The sequence below is a fragment of the Ranitomeya variabilis genome, chromosome 8, assembly GCF_051348905.1.
Source record: "Ranitomeya variabilis isolate aRanVar5 chromosome 8, aRanVar5.hap1, whole genome shotgun sequence".
Taxonomy (NCBI): domain Eukaryota; kingdom Metazoa; phylum Chordata; class Amphibia; order Anura; family Dendrobatidae; genus Ranitomeya; species Ranitomeya variabilis.
Window position 1 is genome coordinate 127,047,729 of NC_135239.1, and position 19,342 is coordinate 127,067,070.

At 41.7% G+C, this 19,342-nt stretch overlaps 1 protein-coding gene across 2 annotated transcripts in view; it reads right to left on the reverse strand.

Moving 5' to 3' along the window:
- The window catches only part of GORAB (golgin, RAB6 interacting), a 261,302-nt gene that overhangs the window by 122,825 nt on the left and 119,135 nt on the right, over positions 1 to 19,342 (reverse strand). The window contains exons 2-4 of one of the 2 annotated variants that reach the window (XM_077276222.1): positions 15,907 to 16,216; positions 12,247 to 12,303; positions 11,921 to 12,022 (exon numbers count right to left, since the gene is read on the reverse strand). In XM_077276222.1, the coding sequence (XP_077132337.1) occupies positions 11,921 to 12,022; positions 12,247 to 12,303; positions 15,907 to 16,216 (469 nt within the window). The remainder of the gene's footprint in view (positions 1 to 11,920; positions 12,023 to 12,246; positions 12,304 to 15,906; positions 16,217 to 19,342) is intronic. The other variant, XM_077276223.1, reaches the window with a different exon arrangement.

A 19,342-nucleotide genomic window follows, 5' to 3' on the forward strand; every position in this document is an offset into this window, starting at 1 on the left:
AGTGGCCAGTGAGTGTATATATATATATATATATATATATATATATATATATATATATATATATATATATATATATATACATATATATATATATATATCCTTATTTTATTTTTTTGTTCACAAGGGTGATAGGAGAAAATGGGACCCAGAAGTGGTCGAAAATTACTTTTGAGACAGCTTAGAAAGGGACAAGCTCAGAAGAGAAGTGGCACCATATTGGAGTTCAGATTTTGCTGGACTGGTTTGAGGGTGCCATGTCACATTGGTAGAGCCCCTGAAGTGCACGATTAGCAGAACCCCCCATAAGTGACCCCATTTAGCAAACTACACGTCTCAATTAATTCACCTAGGGTTACAGTGATCATATTGTTAAACCAAGTATAAAATAATTACATTTTTACCACCATAATTTTATCTATTGGACACGTAGAAGCGCCACCTGTGTGCGTAACGGCCGTCGTCCTTAAATCTCCCTGAATATCTCCCCTCACATGCCGCTATGCTGCTTTGGATGGCTGTACGAATTGAAATAAAGGACTTCTTTTCACCACAGAAAACAGTTAGTGCTGCCTTTCTATATTTTTTCTTGTTTGTATACTACTTGTTAGCTACTGCACTACAAGCATCAAAAGCTTCCTCAACAGCTGGTACTGTTTTTTAAAACCGTTTATCCACTCATGCCTTCATATTCCTCACCTGTGCTGAACAATTATAGTAATTACAAACTTCTCTACTTTTGTGTTATTTTAGAAGCAAAAAAAAAAATTTATGCAATTTGTTTTTATTGCCATTTTCTGAAATTTGTAACTATTTTTCTTTTCCATGGAGCTTTGTAAGTACTTGTTTTTTATGTGGCCAGTGGATGTTTTTTGTTTATACTCTTTATGTGGCAAATGCAAAGTTTTGATCATTTTTTGGGTGTGTGTGTGTGGGTATTGCAATACTAGATGTTGATAGATTAGACTTTTTGGGACATGACAATACCAAATATGCTAATTTTTAATGTCATTCTTTTTAATAGGAAAATATTTTTTCACATAAAAAAACAAAACATTTTTTTTGTGTAAATTCTTTATTTAGGAATGCTGAAATGAATGACAGCATAATCGTACACAAAAGAAGAAAAAGCATGTTAATGATCAGGTCAATTTTTAAAAATTCTGACCACTGTCCCTTTTTGAGGTTATAACTCTGGAACGCTTCAACAGATCCCAGTGATTCTGACACTGTTTTCTCGTGACATATTGTACTTCATGATAGTGGTAAAATTCCTTTGATATAACTTGCGTTTATTTGTGAAAAACACAAAAATTTGGTGAAAATTTTGAAAAGTTTGCAATTTTCCAAATTTGAATTTTCATGCCCTTAAATCACAGAGATATGTCACACAAAATACTTAATAAGTAACATTTCCCACATGTCTACTTTACATCAGCACAATTTTGTAACCAACATTTTTTTTTGTTAGGAAGTTATATGGGTTAAAAGTTGACGAGCGATTTCTCATTTTTACAACACTTTTTTTTTTTTTTTGTAAGGACCGCACCACATTTGAAGGCACTTTGAGGGGTCTATATAATAGAAAATACCCAAAAGTGACACCATTCTAAAACCTGCACCATCAAGGTGCTCAAAACAACATTCAAGAAGTTTATTAACCCTTCAGGTGCTTCACAGGAATTTTTGGAATGTTAAAAAAAAAAAATGAACATTTAACTTATTTTTAGAATTTTTTTTACTTCAGATCCAATTTTGTTTTATTTTACCAAGGGTAACAAGAGAAATTGGACCTCAAAAGTTGTACAATTTGTCCTGAGTATGCCGATACCTCTTATGTGGGGGTAAACCACTGTTTAGGCGCATGGCAGAGCTCGGAAGGGAAGGAGCGCCGTTTTACTTTTCAATGCAAAACTGGCTGGAATTGAGATCGGAAGCCATGTCGCGTTTGTAGAGCCCCTGATGTGCCTAAACAGTGGAAAGCCCCCAATTCTAACTCCAACCTTAAACCCAACACACCCTTAACCCTAAACTCAACCCTAACCATAACCCTAACCCTAACCACACCCCTAACCACAACCGTAAACTTAACCCAAACCCTAACTCCAACTTTAGCCCCAACCCTAATGGGAAAATGGAAATAAATACATTTTTTTAATTTTATTATTTTTCCCTAACTAAGGGGGTGAAAAAAAGGGGGTTTGAGTTGCTATATATAGCGGGTTTTTATGTTTGACATCTGTCACTCACTAAAAAACGCTTTTTATTGCAAAAAATAGTTTTTGCATCACCACAGTTTGAGAGCTATAATTTTTCCATATTTTGGCCCATGGAGTCATGTCAGGTCTTGTTTTTTGCGGGACGAGTTGACGTTTATACTGGTATTATTTTTGCGCACATTACATTTTTTTATCGCTTTTTACTACGATTTTTGTGAGGCAGAATTAACAAAAAACAGCAATTCATGAATTTCTTTTTTTTTGGGGGGGGGCGTTTATCCGGTATCGCGTGTGGTAAAATTGATAAAGCAGTTTTATTCTTCGAGTCAGTACTTTGACAGCGATACCTCATTTATATCATTTTTTGTTTTTGCGCTTTTATACAATAAAAACTATTTTATATAAAAAAACTATTATTTTTTTTGCATATGTTTCCTCCGTAGTTCACGCGTGCGCAATGCAATCTTGCCTTGCGCAAGCGCAGTATGCATAGTCCCGCCGCAGTATGTCCCGGAAGTATTTTGCTGTGTTCCGGGACATAGTGCGGCAGCACATGCGCACTAATGCTTTTTGGCTTTGCCCCCAGTTGGGCAAAGCATACTGCGCGAGGCAAGATTGCATTGCACACACGTGAACTACGGAGGAAACATACTCAAATTCAAGAAAATATTTCGGCCAGCGGGAAAGGAAGGGGTGAATGAAAGAAGAGAAAACACCGCCCATCGGACTAGACAGAGGGCATTTACATAGCCCGCCAAATTCAGGTGACAGAGTCCCTTTAAAGGGAACCTGTCACCACGTTTTTGGAAGATGGGATAAAAATAGAGTTAAATAGGGGCAGAGGTGGGCGTTACATTAGTGTGTGTGTTATGCGTTTATTACCCACCTAAGTTGCCGAAATAACTTTGCAAAGTCTCCGTTTTCGCCTGTCAATCAGGCTGGTCAGGTCGCATGGGCGTTGTCTTCCCCCAGATTTGGCGTAGTTTTCCGTTGGTGGCGTAGTGGTGTGCGCATGCCCAAAGTCCGGAATCCTCTTCCAGGGGATTTAAAATAGCGCGGTGTTCGTTATTGCATTGGTGATCGGTGGGCGCGGCCATCTTCCTTTGGCCGCGCGTGCGCAGAAGCGGCGCTCTGCTGGCCGCGGCTTCAGGAAAATGGCCGCCGCGATATCCATCTGCGCACGCGCGGCATCCCGCGGCCATTTTCCTGAAGCCGCGGCCAGCAGAGCGCCGCTTCTGCGCACGCGCGGCCAAAGGAAGATGGCCGCGCCCACCGATCACCAATGCAATAACGAACACCGCGCTATTTTAAATCCCCTGGAAGAGGATTCCGGACTTTGGGCATGCGCACACCACTACGCCACCAACGGAAAACTACGCCAAATCTGGGTGAAGACACCACGCCCATGTGACCTGACCAGCCTGATTGACAGGCGAAAACGGAGACTTTGCAAAGTTATTTCGGCAACTTAGGTGGGTAATAAACGCATAACACACACACTAATGTAACGCCCACCTCTGCCCCTATTTAACGCTATTTTTATCCCATCTTCCAAAAACGTGGTGACAGGTTCCCTTTAAACTATGAAAAAAATGTATGTGATCGGTTGTTAAGGCGCTAAAGGCAATCTGTCACCAGAACATAATAACATAGTTATTAAGGTTGAAGGAAGACTAAGTCCATCTAGTTCAACCCATAGCCTAACCTAATATGCCCTAACATGTTGGTCCAGAGGAAGGCAAAAAAAACCCATGTGGCAAACAGTAAGCTCCACATTGGGGAAAAAAATTCCTTCCCGCCTCCACATTTCCTATCAAGGAATCTAGTATATATAATCTGTAACATTATACTTTTCAAGAAAGGTATCCAGTCCCCTCTTAAATTTAAGTAATGAATCACTCATTACAACATCATACGGCAGAGAATTCCTTAGTCTCACTGCTCTTAGGCTACTTTCACACTAGCGTTAACTGCATTACGTCTCAAAACGTCTTTTTTCCGAAAAAACGCATCCAGCAAAAGTTTTTGCTGGATGCGTTTTTTCCCCATAGACTTGTATTGGCGACGTATTGCGACGGATTGACATACGTCGTGTACGTTTTACGACGGATGCGTCGAAATTTGGCGATACGTCGTCGGCAAAAAACGTTGCTTGTAGCGTTTTTTGTCTCCGCCTAAAAAACGTGTCGCGACGCATCCTGCGGCATGCGTCGTTGGCTACAATGGAAGCCTATGAGCGACGGATGCGTCGGGACACGTCGTACGACGCAATGCAGCGCTGCAATACGTTTTTTTACACTGAGCATGCTCAGAAGCTGGATTTTGTTGCCAAATGGCCAGACACCCCCAAATCTATATAAACCTGGCCTGGGCCTTCAACCCCACATATATGGCCACGTATATACGTGGCACTTATATACGTGGCACTTAAATACGTGGCACTGAAATACGTGGCACTGAAATACGTGGCACTTAAATACGTGGCACTTAAATACGTGGCACTTAAATACGTGGCACTTAAATACGTGGCACTTAAATACGTGGCACTGAAATACGTGGCACTGAAATACGTGGCACTGAAATACGTGGCACTGAAATACGTGGCACTGAAATACGTGGCACTTATATACGTGGCACGTATTTAAGTGCCACGTATTTAAGTGCCACGTATATAAGTGCCACGTATATAAGTGCCACGTATATAAGTGCCACGTATTTAAGTGCCACGTATTTAAGTGCCACGTATATAAGTGCCACGTATTTAAGTGCCACGTATTTAAGTGCCACGTATTTCAGTGCCACGTATCACGTATTTAAGTGCCACGTATTTAAGTGCCACGTATTTAAGTGCCACGTATTTAAGTGCCACGTATTTAAGTGCCACGTATATAAGTGCCACGTATTTAAGTGCCACGTATTTAAGTGCCACGTATTTCAGTGCCACGTATCACGTATTTAAGTGCCACGTATTTAAGTGCCACGTATTTAAGTGCCACGTATTTAAGTGCCACGTATTTAAGTGCCACGTATTTAAGTGCCACGTATTTCAGTGCCACGTATATAAGTGCCACGTATTTAAGTGCCACGTATTTAAGTGCCACGTATTTCAGTGCCACGTATCACGTATTTAAGTGCCACGTATTTAAGTGCCACGTATTTAAGTGCCACGTATTTAAGTGCCACGTATTTCAGTGCCACGTATTTCAGTGCCACGTATTTCAGTGCCACGTATCACGTATTTAAGTGCCACGTATTTAAGTGCCACGTATTTAAGTGCCACGTATTTAAGTGCAATCCTCACAAGAACACCTTCCATCGCTGCCACAAAACTAAAACCCTCAAAGATGGGCTGTAAAAACAGTAATTATATAGTTTTCCATATTTTCCAGTAGCCAATCAAATTTGGGAGCCTCCCATTTTAAAAACGGATCCGTCGTAAAAACGGATGCAACGGATGGTAAAAACGGATGCAACGTATGCAACGCATCCAGTATTTTCGACGGAAACGTTTAGCGGATTTGCGACGGATCCGTCGAAATGCTGGATGCGTGGCATACGTTTGTCACCGTTTTTCACTTTTTTGACGCATCCGTTTTTTCGGCAAAAAAACGGATTTGCGACGTAATGCAGTTAACGCTAGTGTGAAACTAGCCTTACAGTAAAGAATCCGCGTCTTTTATTATGCTTAAACCTTCTTTCCACCAGACGTAGAGGATGCCCCCTTATCCCTGTCTCAGGTCTATGATTAAAAAGATCATCAGAAAGGTCTTTGTACTGTCCCCTCATATATTTATACATTAAAATAAGATCACCCCTTAGCCTTCTTTCTTCCAAACTAAATAGCCCCAAGTGTAATAACCTATCTTGGTAATGCAGACCCCCCAGTCCTCTAATAACATTGGTCACTCTTCTCTGCACCCGCTCTAGTTCAGCTATGTCTTTCTTATACGCCTGAGACCAGAATTGTACACAGTATTCTAAGTGTGGTCGAACAAGTGACTTGTATAGAGGTAAAATTATGTTCTCCTCATGAGCATCTATGCCACTTAATGCATCCCATTATTTTATTTGCCTTTGTAGCAGCTGCCTGACACTGGCCACTAAATGTGAGTTTGTCATCCACCCATACACCCAGGTCTTTTTCATTGACGGTTTTGCCCAGAGTTTTAGAATTAAGCACATAAATACATCTTATTACTTCTGCCCAAGTGCATGACCTTACATTTATCCCCATTAACCCCTTAAGCCCCGAGGGTGGTTTGCACGTTAATGACCGGGCCGATTTTTACAATTCTGACCACTGTCCTTTTATGAGGTTTTAACTCTGGAACGCTTCAACGGATCTTGGCGATTCTGACATTGTTTTCTCGTGACATATTGTACTTCATGATAGTGGTAACATTTCTTCGATATAACTTGCGTTTATTTGTGAAAAAAACTGAAATTTGGCCACAATTTTGAAAATTTCGCAATTTTCCTACTTTGAATTTTTATGCCCTTAAATCACAAAGATATGTCACACAAAATACTTAATAGATAACATTTCCCACATGTCTACTTTACATCAGCACAATTTTGGAACCAAAATTTTTTTCGTTAGGGAGTTATAAGGGTTAAAAGTTGACCAGAAATTTCTCATTTTTACAACACCATTTTTTTTTAGGGACTACATCTCATTTGAAGTCATTTTGAGGGGTCTATATGATAGAAAATGCCCAAGTGTGACACCATTCTAAAAACTGCACCCCTCAAGGTGCTCAAAACCACATTCAAGAAGTTTATTAACCCTTCAGGTGTTTCACATGAATTTTTGGAATGTTTAAATAAAAATGAACATTTAACTTTTTTCACAAAAAATTTATTTCAGCTCCAATTTGTTTTATTTTACCAAGGGTAACAGGAGAAAATGGACCCCATAAGTTGTTGCACAATTTGTCCTGAGTACGCTGATACCCCATATGTGGGGGTAAACCACTGTTTGGGCGCATGGCAGAGCTCGGAAGTCCATTTGACTTTTCAATGCAAAATTGACTGGAATTGAGATGGGACGCGTTTGGAGAGCCCCTGATATGACTAAACATTGAAACCCCCCCACAAGTGACACCATTTTGGAAAGTAGACCCCTTAAGGAACTAATCTAGATGTGTGGTGAGCACTTTGACCCAACAAGTGCTTCACAGAAGTTTATAATGCAGAGCCGTAAAAATAAAAAATCATATTTTTTCACAAAAATGATCTTTTTGCCCCCAATTTTTTATTTTCCCAAGGGTAAGAGAAGAAATTGGACCCCAAAAGTTGTTGTGCAATTTGTCCCGAGTACGCTGATACCCGATATGTGGGGGTAAACGACTGTTTGGGTGCATGGCAGAGCTCAGAAGGGAAGGAGCGCCGTTTGACTTTTCAATGCAAAATTAACTGGAATTGAGATGGGACACCATGTCACGTTTGGAGAGCCCCTGATGTGCCTAAACATTAAACCCCCCCACAAGTGACACCATTTTTGAAAGTAGACCCCCTAAGGAACTTATCTAGATGAGTTTGAGAGCTTTGAACCCCCAAGTGTTTCACTACAGTTTATAATGCAGAGCCGTGAAAATAAAAATTATCATTATTTTTTTTTTTTTTTCACAAAATAGATTTTTTAGCCCCCAGTTTTGTATTTTCACAAGGGTAACGGGATAAATTGGACCCCAAAAGTTGTTGTTCAATTTGTCCTGAGTAAGCTGATACCCCATATGTGGGGGGGGGAACCACCGTTTGGGTGCATGACAGAGCTCGGAAGGGAAGGAGCGCCATTTGGAATGCAGACTTAGATGGATTGGTCTGCAGGCGTCACGTTGCATTTGCAGAGCCTCTGATGTACCCAAACAGTAGAAACCCCTCACAAGTGACCCCATATTGGGAACTAGACCTCCCAAGGAACTTATCTAGATGTGTTGTGAGAACTTTGAACCCCCAAGTGTTTCACTACAGTTTATAACGCAGAGCCGTGAAAATAAAAAATAATTTTTTTTCCACAAAAATTATTTTTTAGCCCCCAGTTTTGTATTTTCCCAAGGGTAACAGGAGAAATTGGACCCCAAAAGTTGCTGTCCAATTTGTCCTGAGTACGCCGATACCCCATATGTTGGGGTAAACCCCTGTTTGGGCGCACGGGAGAGCTGGGAAGGGAAGGAGCACTGTTTTACTTTTTCAACGCAGAATTGGCTGGAATTGAGATCGAACGCCATGTCGCGTTGGGAGAGCCCCTGATGTGCCTAAACAGTGGAAATTCCCCAATTCTACCTGAAACTCTAATGCAAATACACTCCTAACCCTAATCCCAACGGTAACCCTAACGACACCCCTAACCCTGACACACCCCTAACTCTAATCCCAACCGTAAATGTAATCCAAACCCTAACCGTAACTTTAGCCCCAACCCTAACTTTAGCCCTAACCCTAACTTTAGCTCAAACCCTAGCCCCAACCCTAACCCTAGCCCTAGCCATAACCCTAATCCTAATGGGAAAATGGAAATAAATACATTTTTTTAATTTTATTATTTTTCCATAACTAAGGGGGTGATGAAGGGGGGTGTGATATACTTTTATAGCGTTCTTTATAGTGGATTTTTATGATTGGCAGCTGTCACACACTAAAAGACGCTTTTTATAGCAAAAGGTTTTGCGGCTCCACATTTTGAGACCTATAATTTTTCCATATTTTGGTCCACAGAGTCATGTGAGGTTTTGTTTTTTGCGGGACGAGTTGACTTTTTATTGGTAACATTTTCGGGCACGTGACATTTTTTGATTGCTTTTTATTCCGATTTTTGTGAGGCAGAATGACCAAAAACCAGCTATTCATGAATTTCTTTGGGGGGGTGTTTATACCGTTCCACGTTTGGTAAAATGAATAAAGCAGTTTTATTCTTCGGGTCAGTACGATTACAGCGATACCTCATTTATATCATTTTTTTATGTTTTGGCGCTTTTATAAGATAAAAACTTTTAAAGGAAAAATAATTATTTTGGCATCGCTTTATTCTGAAAACTAACTTTTTTATTTTTTTGCTGATGATGCTGTATGGCGGTTCGTTTTTTGCGGGACAAGATGACGTTTTCAGCGGTACCATGGTTATTTATATCTGTCTTTTTGATCGCGTGTTATTCTACTTTTTGTTCGGCGGTATGATAATAAAGCGTTGTTTTCTGCCTTTTTTTTATGGTGTTCACTGAAGGGGTTAACTAGTGGGACAGTTTTATAGGTTGGGTCGTTACGGATGCGGCGATACTAAACATGTGTACTTTTATTGTTTTTTTTTATTTAGATAAAGAAATGTATTTATGGGAATAATATTTTTTTTTTCTTTATTTAGGATTTTTTTTTTTTTTTTTACACATGTGGAAATTTTTTTTTTTACTTTTTAACTTTGTCCCGACATCACAGATCGCTCTGTCAGCACTCTGTCAGATCAGCGATCTGACTTACAGCGCTGCAGGCTTACCAGCGCCTGCTCTGAGCAGGCGCTTGGTAAGCCACACCCTGCAGGACCCGGATGCAGCCCCGCGGCCATCTTGGATCCGGGGCCTGCAAGGAGGAGGAGGTAAGAGACGCTCGGAGCAACGCGATCACATCACGTTGCTCTGAGGGTCTCAGGGAAGCCCGCAGGGAGCCCCTCCCTGCGCGATGCTTCCCTATACGGCCGGAACACTGCGATCATGTTTGATCGCAGTGCAGGGGGTTAATGTGCCGGGGGCGGTCCATGACCGCTCCTGGCACATAGTGCCGGATGTCAGCTGCGACAGTCAGCTGACACCCGGCCGTGAGCGCGGCCGATCGCATATGACGTACTATCCCGTCGGTGGGAATTAAGGCCCACCCCACCTCGACGGGATAGTAAGTCATAAGGGATTAAGGGGTTAAAGCTCATTTTAAAGCTCATTAAGGCTCATTTGCCATCAACTATTGCTTCAATCAGGTCTTTATGTAAATACATTTTTTTCAATGTATGATTTTTTTGTATTCACTTTATCATGGACAAAAGCAAAATCTAAAAATAAAGGAATATACAGTGGCCTGCAAAAGAATTTGGCCCCCTGGAACTTTTCAACCTTTTCTCACATATCATGCTTCAAACAAAGATACCAAATGTTAATTTTTGGTGAAGAATCAACAACAAGTGGAACACAATTGTGAAATTGAACGAAATTTATTGGTTATTTTAAATTTTTGTGGAAATTCAAAAACTGAAAAGTGGGGTGTGCAATATTATTCGGCTGTTTTAACTTAATACTTTGTTGTGCCACCTTTTGCTGCGATTACAGCTGCAAGTCGCTTGGGTATGTCTATCAGTTTTGTACATCGAGAGACTGAAATTCTTGCCCATTCCTCCTTGGCAAACAGCTCGAGCTCAGTGAGGTTTGATGAAGATCGTTTGTGAATAGAAGTTTTCAGCTCTTTCCACAGATTCTCGATTGGATTGAGGTCTGGACTTTGACTTGGCCATTCTAACACCTGGATATGTTTATTTGTGAACCATTCCACTGTAGATTTTGCTTTATGTTTGGGATATTGTCTTGTTGGAAGACAAATCTCCATCCCAGTCTCAGGTCTTTTGCAGACACCAACAGGTTTTCTTCAAGAATGGTCCTGTATTTGGCTCCATCCATCTTCCCATCAATTTTAACCATCTTCCCTGTCCCTGCTGAAGAAAAGCAGGCCCAAATCATGATGCTGCCACCACCATGTTTGACAGTGGGGATGGTGTGCTCAGGGTGATGAGCTGTGTTGCCTTTACGCTAAACATATCGTTTGGCATTGCTGCCAAAAAGTTCGATTTTGGTTTCACCTGACCAGAGCACCTTCTTCCACATGTTTGGTGTGTCTCCTAGGTGGCTTGTTGCAAACTTTAAACAACACTTTTTATGGATCTCTTTGAGAAATGGCTTTTTCTTGCCACTCTTCCATAAAGGGCAGATTTGTGCAGTGTACGACTGATTGTTGTCCTATGACTGTCCCACTTCAGTTGTAGATCTCTGTAGTTCATCCAGAGTGATCATGGGTCTCTTGGCTGCATCTCTGATCAGTCTTCTCCTGGTTTGAGATGAAAGTTTAGAGAGACGGCCGGGTCTTGGTAGATTTGCAGTGGTATGATACTCCTTCCATTTCAATATGATCGCTTGCACAGTGCTCCTTGGAATGTTTAAAGTTTTGGAAATAATTTTGTATCTAAATCCAGCTTTAAAGTTCTCCACAACAGTATCACGGACCTGCCTGTTGTGTTCCTTGGTCTTCATGATGCTCTCTGTGCTTCAATCAGAACCCTGAGACTATCACAGAACAGGTGCATTTATACGGAGACTTGATTACACACAGGTGGATTATATTTATCATCATTAGGCATTTAGGACAACATTGGATCATTCAGAGATCCACAATGAACTTCTGGAGTGAGTTTACTGCACTGAAAGTAAAGGGGCCAAATAATATTGCAGTCACCACTTTTCAGTTTTTGAGTTTCCACAAAAGTAAAAAAAAAATAAATAAATACATTTTGTTCAACTTCACAATTGTGTTCCACTTGTTGTTGATTCTTCACCAAAAATTAATATTTGGTATCTTTATGTTTGAAGCATGATATGTGGGAAAAGGTTGAAAAGTTCAAGGGGGTCGAACACTTTCGCAAGACACTGTAATATGAAACAAAGAAAGAGCTTCACCTTTCAGCAATTGCTTTTGCAAGTAGAGCTTTCTTGCGTTTATTCTTTTCTTCCATTAAACGCTGCTCTAGTTGAAGTTGTTCCAAACGAGTTTTCTCTCTTCTGTTGGTAGAAAGGCTACAGTAAGTGTCATTTTTAATGTATCAGGGTAATACAAATTTGAGAACAGAGAACAAAAAGTTTACCTCTAGGATTAATTGTAAAGCAAAATATATTATCTACTACAATAAAAAATAATGTAAACATTTGCTTACAGATGTTGTAGCACTCCATGCTGTGGAACTGTAAATTGTGTTCTAAAAGATTCTCTGGAAAGTATTTCTTACCTCGATAGTTGCTCCTCAGCATCTTTATAGCTGGCTCCAATAGGGCAGGGCTGTGATCTATGACCAAAGTTTTGATGCAGGGAGTCAGACAGGCGTCTTACCAGTGTTCATTCTTCAGTTCTTTCTCCTCCTGCCAGCTCTGCCTCCTCACATACCTTTTTTATCCAAAGAAGTAAATTCTTATATACTACTAGCTTAAAATAGAGTTTAGACAGATGTACGGTATGTAAAGTTGTTCAATTTTTCTCTAGATAAAAGAACAATTGGTCAACTCTATGCCATCTGTATGTCCATTTTTCAGATCTGTATATACGGTAAGTTTCTGGCATCTAATTTTATACACTGAAAAAAAAAAATTATACAAGGCCAAATTCAGATCCTATGCTAATATTTGCAATGGATCCATTAAAACTTTTTGCCACACAGATGATGGCGGTATGATGGCAGCAATTGAAGTTAATGGGAGACTCCGATTTTCTACACGCAGACCATAAATTATCTGAACTACATATTCAAGTGCATTGATCTATGCAAGCTGTCTGGGACATCGAGAGCACAGGGATCAAAAACACGTGACTGAATGAGTCAGTTCAAGGAGATCAGACACTGTACAGCAAGGTGAGAAAAGGTAGACAAGCAGGCAACTGCAACACATACACTTTGACAAAAGAGACAATAAAGAGAAATCGGATAGTAGGTTTAAAAAGCTTCTGACCTGTTGAATTATTTTTTAATAATCTGATCTGTGCTGTATTGTAATATAAAAGACTCTTTTAAAAGTGTATATATATATATATATATATATATATATATATATATATATATATATATATATATATATATATATATATATATATATATATATATATATATATATATATATATATATATATATATATCTTCCCTTTGAGGATTTCCACTCCTTTACAGTCTCTTCTATCAGTTTAGGCAGCTTCCTGTGATTTATTTTTACTAACAAAACCCATCATCCTTTTCACTGCCAACACAGTAAGCGCAAGCACCATGCTACCCAAGCTGTAGGGGGCGCTCTTCTCTGCCCGCTCACTACACCCTCATTGGCTGTCTAGAGAGTGTGCTCCCACATTGCTCTGAAACATTCATTTCAGCATCGGAACAGTAACAGAGCAGCTATTCTGGATCTTCTCATCCATGATGTTACAGTCAGCACTATGGAGTCGGAGTCTATTTTGGTGAAGTCAGAGTCAGTATAAAATGGAGCGACTCAGACTCCTAAAATATATAATAAATTGGGTTCAGTACAGGATGTGCTGTAAATGTTTTCATAAGAATTTGGAAAAGCTATGAAATGTCCTATAAATGTCTGTTATGTTCCTTATCTAAGGATCACTGCTTTTAGCTGATATGAATCTGTGCTGCACTTTATGTACATGCTCAGTAGTGACCAGTGCTGTGGAGTCGGAGTCAGAGAAATGGAGGAGTCGGAGTCAGAGTTGGTGGTTTGGCTTACCGACTCCATAGCCCTGGTTACAGCACCAGTCAGCTACCCTTTACAATTCTGGATGTAGAGGTCAATGTTACATGGCACCCTTTAGGGTGTGTGTCCACGGTCCAGATTGTCGGCGCTTTGGACAGAGCAGAAAACCCGGTCCACCCAAAGCGCCGCCCCCTTCTGTACGAGCGGTGATTCCGGATGTGTTCATTGCACACATCCGGAATCGCCGCACCCTATACATAGTACCCTGTTATTTATCTACGGAGCATCGCAGCAAGGTAAACAGACATGCTGCGTTCTAAAAAGACGGGCTGCATGTCCATAAACGCAAGGCCGCACGCATAGTGGAGACGGGATTTCATACAAGTTGTACGCAGCGTTCAATCCGCAGCTAATCCGGATGTAATCCGGCCCGTGGACACATACCCTTAGGGTATTGTGCAATAAAAACTGGACCAGCATCCAAACTTTCTGTAGTATGTCAGCCAGCCCCTTATCTCCTGCTCCTACACTGTTTGTCATGCTAGTTTGTTTAGGGGCGCTGCATGGATGACATATTATTAGTCATCCACACAAAGCAGGGCAGGAAGACTGCGATTAGGAGTTTAAAGGAGGCGCTGAGCAAGAACAGCAATGCTCTCTCTACTGCATCACCCTTTATGGAAGGATTATAAAAGGTATTTTTTGGGATATGCAGAGTGCATGGGGACTTAAATACAGGTTGCTAGACTGCTATAAGTGTCAATAATGTTGATGGCTTTAGCTTATATTGAGAAAACCTAGTGCCAGAATCCCATTTAACCCTTTTCACCGTCCAGGTTTATGGACAGGAGATTTCCTGCTGCATCCAACCTTGTACAGCGTCAACACTTCATCTACAGGGAAGTATACCAAAAGCACGGGAAACATAGGTAACATGTTCTACTCTGTTGCCCTGTCACAACATCAATTACAAAATTCTGCAAAATAAATATACTTATGCGTGCCATACATACAGTACCTGTAACATTTACATACACCTGTTTGTAGATACAGACTGAAGGCGAAAAAACTATGATGGGACACATACAGAAACAAAGAGTAAAGAAACATGCAAAACAAACCGGAGTGTGTTAAACATTAGATCATTCAAAGCACCTCCATTTTCCTCTGATGATAACTTTACACACTCTTCTCAATTTATCAGGCAGCTTCATTAGATTGTAACCTGGAATATCCTTCCAATAGTGTTCAAGAAATTCCCAAAGATGTAGAGCTGGTTTGCCTTCACTCTGTCATTCAACTTATCCTAAACATCTCGGTTGTGTTGAGGTAGTGCAATTCTGAAGGTCATGTCACCTGATGCAGAACTACATCCCTCTCCATCACATAGCCCTTACATAGCCCAAAGGTCTGATAAGGATCATAGTTTTCATAAATGCACTTAAAGATTCCATCAAGGTTCTAGAAATTTTCTAGATTCACTGTCACATCATAAAGTAATGATTGACTTTTTTCTCTTTCTTTAGCTGACAGATTCTTGCTATATTCTATCTTAGGGGGCAGACAGAAGGCCGTATTTATTGTGTGAGGATCGCATTGCAATCCTGGGACTGCAATCCAGTTCTACTGACCTAGGTGTGACAGCTGCATAGAATTACATCACGTTGTCATGCTCAGATCACGAGAGGTGCCGGACCAGTCCGTGCACTGCAATGCAATCCTAGCACAAGAAATACAGCTGTCTGTCTGCACCCTAAAAACTGTCGTGGGATAGGGCTCAGTACTGTATGGATCTGTGTGCCAAAACTGCCTCTGCAAAACACACCTGAGGATCGCAGATACATTCTGAAATCCAGTGATGCCACAAAAACGCTTGATGAGGCAGCCCTGTTCATCGGAAGCTATTCCAGGTGACAATCAGGTGAAGCTGCTTGAGAGAATGCCAAGGGGATGCAAAGTTAAGAAAGAGTAAGAGGCCCTACTTTGAGGAATCTAATGTTTTACACATATTCTAGTTTGTTTCACATGTTTCTTTACAAATTGTTTTTAGTGCTTTTGCCGCTTTTAATCTGAATCTACAATTTGCACATCCCAATAAAAACAAAGAAAACCATTAGATGAACAGGAGTTACCAATAGTTTGACTAGAATCATATACAATTTTTTATTAATTTGTGTACATATAAAGGAAAAAGACTTACTAACAGTTCCACATCTTTTTTTGACAGTTCTTCATCCTCCTTTGCCCTCATACTAGGTGACTCTGATGTCACTTCTTTGTTGTCCACAACTGGTTGTTTTGGTGTTTCTTCTAGTGGTTTGGTGACTTGGGTTGAACCAGGCAAGTTTTCTGTAGTAGTATTTTGTTTAATGGATGAGGAATGGTCTTGTTGTGCAACAGGAACTTTATCTTGCTTAGCCAACCTCTGAACTGGGACCTTTTTCCCTTGAGGTTGTTGGCAGCTTAAAAATGCTTCAGGTGGACAAGCTCCTGGATCCTTAGGGTCTGGCAATTCTGATAAAATATAGAAATACATTTGGTAAATTATATTGTAAATTATATTGTATTTATTAATGAATCTACTTTAGCTAGGGAACAGAAGACAAAAGATAAGCACACAAGCTTTGCCCATTCTGTGAGCCCCCCCAACTATCTGGACACAGAAATATTTTTCTGTTTGTAGATTTCATGTCAGACAAAAGAGGAGTAGCATAAGGCTTAGAAACAGAAAGTGGTAAATGCTAAAGCTGTACTTACAAGAAGTCTCTGGGTTCCTCTTATCAGAGAACGGGGTCCCCTGACCACTGTTTAACATTCTTGCAAGTAGACCGTGAATGAGAGGTAGCTGTAACATGACTGTTAAGGCCCCGTCTCACACAGCGACGCTGCAGCGATACAGACAACGATGCTGATCGCTGCAGCGTCGCTGTTTTGTCGCTGTGTGGTCGCTGGGGAGCTGTCACACAGACAGCTCTCTCCAGCGACCAACGATCAGGGGAACGACTTCGGCATCGTTGAAACTGTCTTCAACGATGCCGAAGTCCCCCTGCAACACCCGGGTAACCAGGGTAAACATCGGGTTACTAAGCGCAGGGCCGCGCTTAGTAACCCAATGTTTACCCTGGTTACCAAAAAAAACAAACACTACATACTCACCATCTGTTGCCCGTCAGGTCCCTTGCCGTCCGCTTCCCGCTCTGACTGTGTGCCGCCGTACACCGAGAGCAGAGCGCAGCGGTGACGTCACTGCTGTGCTCTCACTTTACGGCGGCAGTCAGAGCAGGAAGCAGACGCCAAGGGACCTGACGGGCAACAGATGGTGAGTATGTACTGTTTGTTTTTTTTTACATTTACGCTGGTAACCAGGGTAAACATCGGGTTACTAAGCGCGGCCCTGCGCTTAGTAACCCGATGTTTACCCTGGTTACCAGTGAAGACATCGCTGGATCGGTGTCACACACACCGATTCAGCGATGTCAGCGGGACCTCAACGACCAAAAAAAGGTCCAGGCCATTCTGACACGACCAGCGATCTCGCAGCAGGGGCCTGATCGCTGGTACGTGTCACACATAGCGAGATCGCTACTGAGGTCGCTGTTGCGTCACAAAACTTGTGACTCAGCAGCGATCTCGCTAGCGATCTCGCTATGTGAGACGGGGCCTTTACACTAATACCCAGAGGGGCCGATTATTCAAGGTTGGCATTTTGTATGCCCACCTAGATATGAAGTCAGCTGGAGTAAGATGTGCCAAATTAATGAAGCAGTATGCACATTACACTGAGACAAAATGTACTCCAGTCAACTTTTCAAAGAGTTGGTGGAGCTGACAAAAATAAATAAAAAACTGAAAATTTTTGGGCAACTCCATATTGCACAAAAATGCTTCAATGGTTTCCGGTACACACTGTTAAATGAAACAGGATTAGAATCTTCGGTGTAAAGTTATATAAATATATGGTCATCTCATTGAGGGAGAAAAGAGTCCTTATTTTCCAAATTGGTGGAAGTCCTACTATTCAGACAGTTTCTTTAAATGTTGTATTCCCTATTGTAAAATAAAGAAAAGATGCTCACCTCCTGTGCTGGGCTGCAAGGAATCGTGTGGCATTGCTATGTCACGCGAGTCCTACTAAACAGTGCTATGGAGTCTGTAAGATAAAGCTCCTACTCCATGACTCAATTTCCATGACACCGACTCCACCAAAATGGGCTCTGACTCAAGACTCCATGAATCCGACTCCACATCCCTGCTGCAAAGGCTGCTTTATTCACACTTCCTCCAGATGAGAACTCGGGACGTCTAAGGCTGCGTGTCCACGTTCAGGATGGCCGGCGGTATCGCCGGAGCGGCGAAGCCGCTCGGCGCTAAGCCCCGCCCTCTTCTGGGACGCGATGATGCCGGATGTGTTAACTGTACACATCCGGGATCATCGCCCCCCTCCCATAGGGCCCTGTGTTATGCCTTGCGGGGATGCTGCGTCCCCGCAAGGTGTACGGACATGCTGCGATCTGAAAAGACGCGCAGCATGTCCGGAGTCGTAGGCCCGCCGCGTGCGGGTTTCCACGCATAGTGGACACGGGATTTCAACAAATCCCCTCCACTATGCTGGAACATCTGGACGCTGCGTGTTTGACGCTGCAGCTCTGCGCAGCGTCAAACAAGCAGCGTTTACTGACCGTGGACACACACCCTAAGGGAAGTGGTGGAAAATTAGGAGAGAGGATGTTCTTTTTATTCTTCATTGGGGAATATAGCATTTAAAGGGAACCTGTCACCACTTTTCTGTCCTAAGCTAAAAATATCATTTTATTCAGTGTCAGCTATGCATTCCCTAAATACTTATGTAACCCCCTCCCCATGTATCACCCATAAAAACCTATTATATTTCTCCAGCGATGTATGCCAATAGGGTCCATTCGATCCGATGGGTGTGGCTTCGGTTCACTCACTCCATGACTCTCCTCATCTGCTGCACACAGTCCTTGATGTGGAGAGCGTAAATCGCTGTGCGATATCGCGCCAGCGCAGTCAAATGGTGTCTCGCGCGTGTGCAGTATGCTTTGCCCAACTGCGGGCAAAGCTGAAAAGCAGAAGTGTGCACGCGTGAGAAACCATTTGACTGCGCGAGCGCAATATCTTACAGCGATATGCGCCTATACACATCAAGGACTGCGTGCAGCAGACGAGGAGAGGCGTGGAGTGAGTGAACCGAAGACACACCCATCGGACCAGACAGACCCTATTAGCATACATCGCGGAAGAAATATAAAAGGTTTTTATGGGTGATACATGGGCAGGGGGTTACATAAGTATTTAGGGAATGCATAGCGGACACTGAATAAAATTATATTTTTAGCTGGTTGGACAGAAAAGTGGTGACAGGTTCGCTTTAAGAAGGGGATGTCTGAGTAGTGGACAACCCTTTAATACTATAGGAGTGCTGGCTTAGAATTAGGTTTTACTGCTTTGTAGGTTGTGGCTGCCTCCTGGGCCCTGCACCCTAATCCACTCATCTTTTCCAGACAGATTTTAATTAGAGTCCAACCCAGATCCTATCTCTTCCACAGTTCATTTGAGGTCTAGTTAGGTTCATAGAGAGCCAAGACACCAGAGCTAGGGAATCTCCATCAAAGTCAC